Source organism: Neophocaena asiaeorientalis, unplaced genomic scaffold, assembly GCF_003031525.2.
Source record: "Neophocaena asiaeorientalis asiaeorientalis breed wild unplaced genomic scaffold, Neophocaena_asiaeorientalis_V1.1 scaffold469, whole genome shotgun sequence".
Classification (NCBI taxonomy): Eukaryota; Metazoa; Chordata; class Mammalia; order Artiodactyla; family Phocoenidae; genus Neophocaena; species Neophocaena asiaeorientalis.
The window spans coordinates 713,096-718,351 of NW_020172691.1; the positions used below are offsets into that span (position 1 = coordinate 713,096).

At 61.6% G+C, this 5,256-nt stretch overlaps 1 protein-coding gene and 1 long non-coding RNA gene across 11 annotated transcripts in view; one reads left to right on the top strand and one right to left on the bottom strand.

Moving 5' to 3' along the window:
- The window catches only part of LOC112396282 (uncharacterized), a 17,498-nt gene that overhangs the window by 4,396 nt on the left and 7,846 nt on the right, over window positions 1–5,256 (top strand). The gene's annotated exons all lie outside the window — the stretch shown is intronic.
- Window positions 220–5,256, bottom strand: part of TCF3 (transcription factor 3) — a 34,778-nt gene continuing 29,741 nt past the window's right edge. For 3 of the 10 annotated variants that reach the window (XM_024739971.1, XM_024739967.1, XM_024739966.1), the window contains exons 17-18: window positions 4,907–5,142; window positions 220–2,624 (exon numbers count right to left, since the gene is read on the bottom strand). In XM_024739971.1, coding sequence (XP_024595739.1) covers window positions 2,482–2,624; window positions 4,907–5,142 — 379 coding nt within the window. In that variant the 3' untranslated portion in view covers window positions 220–2,481. Of the gene's footprint in view, window positions 2,625–2,840; window positions 3,068–4,906; window positions 5,143–5,256 lie in introns of those variants that run through there. The other 7 variants (XM_024739969.1, XM_024739968.1, XM_024739973.1 and 4 more) reach the window with 7 other exon arrangements.

Below are 5,256 nucleotides of genomic sequence, written 5' to 3' on the forward strand. Positions count from 1 at the left end.
TCCTGTGGTTTCCAAGCCCCCTGCCCGCCCGCCGAGCTGTTTTAGCTGTCCAGATGTGCAGTGAGGATAAGTCCACAACACCCCGGGCCATCCTTGGTGGGATGTACTCAGGCCACCTAGTGAGCCCCTACGCCGACACCGACACCGGGGGCACCACCTTCCCAACCCCTCTTTTCATCTGTAAGCACACAGCAGCTGAAAGATCCAGGGACAGCAGAGTATTGTCATAAAATGTCACATTTATTGCTACAGTGCTGTTATGTACAGGTCTCCAAATCGACTTTAGAGGATCGTTATTAAAAATCCCAAAGAATTCAGCCAGCTGTGTTGACACTTATATAAAATTATTCTACTTAAAAAACTTTTTTTTGTTGTTTTTAAAAAAATCAGTTATCCTGAGGCACTCAGAGCACAATTTTCCCTGTAATTGTGGTTCTTCCCCTCCCCCAAGGCTACTTTTTCCCGTGCTGGGTTAATCTCATTATATATATATAAAATATATAAAACTTAAATTATATATGTAATACACAGTTCAAAAGCTTGTGGGCCTCGGGGGGGCCGCAGAGGCTTCTCAGCCCCTGCCCATCTGGGTCTGTGGGTTAGGCCCGAGGCAGAGGGAAACTGAGGCAGGTTCCCCAAAGAGAGACAAGACCCACAGACCAGGGGAGTCACCAAGGAGAGTCCCCGATCGGTCTTAGGGGCAGACCCCAGGGGATACCAGGGACCTGGAGGTGGCCCCGGCCCCAAGCTGGGATGTCCCGCTCTTGCTGGCCTTGGGGTTCCCTCAAGCTTCCCGTGGGGCACCCGGCCCCCAGCCGTGGGGAATTCCAGTCTTGAGGAGTCAGGCCGCCCCAGTGCTCGGGGAGTGAGGGGGTTTTGGGGGAGACACCTGGGATGCTGGTAGGGTGGGGTGCACGCAGCCAGCCTAGGGGTACGTAAGGCCTCTCTGCAGGGGGTAGAGGGAGGGCAGGTGAGACCCCAGCAGGCCTGACCCCACACCCAGGTGACACATAAGTTGACCAACCGCCCTGGACTTTGTTTAAACCTGGGACAGCCCAGGCCGAGTGGGTTCCCCTGAATACACGGGAGAGAGGGCTACTTGGGGAGGCCTGGGAGCTGGCGCCCAGGGCCTGAGAGCAGCTCAGCCTCCTGGTTTGCAGTGGGGCGTCAACCCTGACAGACACACAGCCTGGGGGCCTTTCTGGGCAGGGGGATCCTGTAACTTCCCCAGTCCACACCAGGAAGGCCACTCGGGGAGCAGGGGGTTTCTGTGCCAGAGTTCAGAGAATGAAGAACGGGGTGTTTAGGGAGGCCCCCCAGCACCACGCTCAGCAACACAGGCCGCGGGCCCAGGAATGCTGGTCCTCACAAAGTCCCGTCTGAGAGAGGTCCCAGGACTTGGAGGGATGTGGGGCTGGCAGGCCGCAGGCAGGGGCCTGGGGGACCCGAGCTGCTTGCGGGCAGGAACCTCGGCTGTGTGACAGGGGAGCGTCCCTGCCTCCTTGGAGGTGCCCCAGCAGGGTGTCCCCCTTCCTGAGGGAGGGGAGCAGATCTGGCAGGGGAGGCCCCCACCAAGCAAGGGCCCACCTGCTACTTCGCAGGGAACAAAACCACAAGAGCAAGCCCCCCCACACTAGAACCTGAACTGGACAGCACCTGCCACCCCTGCTCCAGTGGCTCCCGGGGCGGGGGCACCTCAAGTTTACACGGGGTCTTTTTAAAGTTTTTTGGCCACGCCACGTGGCACGAGGGATCTTAGCTCCCCGACCAGGGATTGAACCCCTACCCCCTGCATTGGGAGCGTGGAGTCTTAACCACTGGACCACCAGGGAAGTCCTGGGGTCTTTTTAATACAACTTTTAATAACCTTGTTGATCATGAAATGCAATGCTCATTTCTAGAAACAGCAGCAAAAATAGCAAGACACACGAGACTTTTATACAAAAAAATTTGTTGCTTAGAAAACATACGCAAAAAAAGCTAAAAAAAAAGAGACCAAAGGCATCATTCTTACTAATTTTCTTCTACATTAAAAAAAAAAAAAACTCTCATAACTAAGTTTCCTTTTATTTTCCTTAAAAAAAAAAAAAAAAAAAAAAAAACCTCTCAGGCGTAGGCACAAGTTGCTGGTTGGTGGCTGCCGACCAAACTGGCTCCGCACAGCATTTCCCTCCTGTGAACGGTATGTTTGAGTCTTCACGTTTTATACTTAAGGCATTCATTTTCTTGTCTGACAACATGTATATACCAAAAACAAAAACAATGCTCCTTGCCGCCCAGGCCTGGGCAGCAGGGCCCAGACGCAGTTTCAGGATCCATCAGGCCAGAGGCCTGGCGGTGGTGTTGCCTCCGGAGCGCCCAGGGCGATGTTGGCTGTTGGCTCAAGGCTGACCACGGGCTGCGTGGGGTGGGGACCAGGCGCCTGGCGTGACTGTCCCAGGTTAGACCAAGGTGGGGTCACTCGTCTGGGCGGCGTTCCTGTCACATGTGCCCGGCAGGGTTGTGGGCCTCGCCCAGGCCTGGGTGGGCGGCTGACAGCACCATCTGGGCATCTCCGACCACGCTGGACACCTTCTCCTCTTCTCGGCGCTTCAAGCAGGCCGCTTTGGGGTTCAGGTTACGCTCTGGGGGGAGGGGGAGAGCACTGTGGGAGAGGGTCCCCGGGGGAGGAAGAACTGGGGGGGGGGGCCCGCACGGCTGCTCCATCTCTCGACCTGTCCCCGTCCCCGAGAAGGCCATTTGGGCCGGGGATCTACAGAGCTGGATGAGCGTCGGGGGGCGCCGGTGGCTCAGGTCCCCGGTGGGCAGGAGGGCGGGGCGGGGCCGGCCCGGGCGCCTACCTCGCACCTGCTGCTCCAGGCCCAGGATGACCTGCACGGCCTGCTGCAGGATGAGCAGCTTGGTCTGCGCCTTGTCCGACTTGAGGTGCAGCTGGCACATGCGCCCCAGCTCCCGGAAGGCCTCGTTAATGTCCCGCACGCGCACCCGCTCCCGCGCGTTATTGGCCATGCGCCTCTCCCGGTCCCTCAGGTCTTTCTCCTCCAGGGACAGCACCTCCTCCGTACTGCTGGGTCACAGCACCGGGGCCCCGTTAGTCCTGAGCGGGGGTCGTGGGGAGGGCACCCGCTGGCTGCGAGTGCGCATGCCGTGTGCCTGGCAGGAGGTGGGGCCTTGACCCCCACCCGCGCATGTGCATGGAGCTGGGCGCAGCCCTTGCCCCCGCCCGCTCGCCGTGCCCAGGACTGGCCAGGAAACAGGGAGGCCCCATGCCCCCCACCCCCAGGATGACGACCTTCCCCGTTCAGAGCAGCTGCTTGCTGGGTGAAGGAGAGCTAGGCCTGGGGCTCCCAGAGCTCAGGACACTGAGTCCACAGAAGCAAACCAGCTCACAGCCTGCAGACCCCTCATGCCTGGGCGCCACAGGACTGCACCTGCCCCACGTTGGACCCTGGCTGCCTGAGAGCTGGGCCTGGAGTGGCCGCCCTGAGCCCTGCCTGGAGGACCCTGAGGCCTGGCACTTGTGCTGTAACCGCTGGGCGGCGGGGCACAGTGTTGAGTCCCCCCAATGAGTCTGGAACAGGGGCTCAGAGAGCTGACCACGGGGTCCACACCCCAGCTCAGGCCCCCCAGGGGCGCAGCGTGGGGCTCTGCACGAGCAACCGCTCCATCTGCCTGTTTCCCTGGGAGCCCGTCCTGCCCGCCCACCCTGCCCTCGGGCCTGAGCGACCCCCGCGGGTGGCGGCGGCGGCCGGAGCTCAGGACAAGCGTGCAGACCAAACTGACAGACAGGCCTCGGGGCCCCTTTCTTCCCTCAAGTCCCGATGGGGGCCGTGAGGGAGGAAAGGCCCGGGTCGCAGCCCTGCCGTTTCAGCGCTCGGGCGCAAGTGCGAGGTAAGGAGGGCAGCCGGTGGGAATGAGGAGGTGGGCGGCCAGGGTGGGGGAGCACGGGGGGGCAGAGAGCAGAGAGGCGGGCGGACGCGGCGTGACGCCCATGCCGCCGTGGGGACGCGGAAACCCCAGAGCTCAGGGGACAGTGGGCGGCAGGCCAGGGCCCTAGCTCCGGTCCAAGCGACAGCACTGCAGGAGAGAAAGGGTTAATGGGGCAGCGGGGGTGGGGTGGGGGTCGTTAAGGAATCAGCTGGAGGGAGTCACACAGCCTCCCTGACCCTCACTCAGCCTTGGGGATGGGGGGTGAACCCCACCTGCAGGTGGGGACCGATGGGCTCAGGCGCCCCACGAAGTGTCTGCTCAGAGCTAGAGCGACAGTGACATTCTCTGGGAGCCAGGGGACACGAGTCCCTGCCAGCCGGGCTCTGGGCTTCCTCAGAAGGAAGGGCTGGGCAGGTGGAGTCTTTGGGGTCTGAGGAGACAGTTCTGTGCCAAAGTGCCCAGGGCTACAGGGCTAGGGATCGAGAGTCTGTTCCTCTCACTTGAGGGGACAACGGGATGGGACTTCCCTGGCGGTCCAGTGGTTAACACTTCCCCCGCTTCTACTGCAGGGGGTGCGGGTTCAATCCCTGGTTGGGGAACTAGGATCCCGCCTGCCAACGCAGCACGGTCAAAAAAACCCACTGGAGACGGCAATGGGGCCTGGCTAGGCAGAGGGCCCACGGTCAGGAGGGACATGGTCACTGAGGAGGGAACGGCCACTGCAGAGGATGGTCACTGGGGGGATAGTCACAGCAGGGAAATGGAAAATGGTCGCTGAAGGGGGGCTGGTCACTGTAGGAGGCGGAAAGTCAGCAGGAGGAGGTCACTGCAGGGGTGATGTCACTGCAGGGAAAAGGTCACAGGGCAAGGGAAGAAGGTCACAGCGGGGGATGTCACGCAGGGGAGGTGGGCTCCAAGAAGGGAGGAGGGGAGAGCGAGGGCAGCAGTGGGGGAGGGGAGCGGCGCCCCCACTGACCTCGCACCTGCTGCTCCAGGTTCAGGATGACCGACACGGCCTGGTGCAGGATGAGCAGTTTGGTCTGGGGCTTCTCACTGTTGAGGTGCAGCTGGCACATGCGCCCCAGCTCCTTAAAAGCCTCATTGATGTCTCGGACCCGCAGCCGCTCCCGCGCGTTATTGGCCACCCGGCGCTCCTTCTCCCGCTCAGCCTTCTGCTCTGGGGGGAGAAGGTCGTCCTCGTCCTCGTCCGGGCTACGGGGCCAGGGGCCAGAGGGAGACAGTGAGGCAGGGCCGGGCAAGGGCCTGCCGCGGCCTCGGGAGCCGGCGCCCCGAGGGGCCCCCGTGCGCACGCGCAGCCGGCGCCCT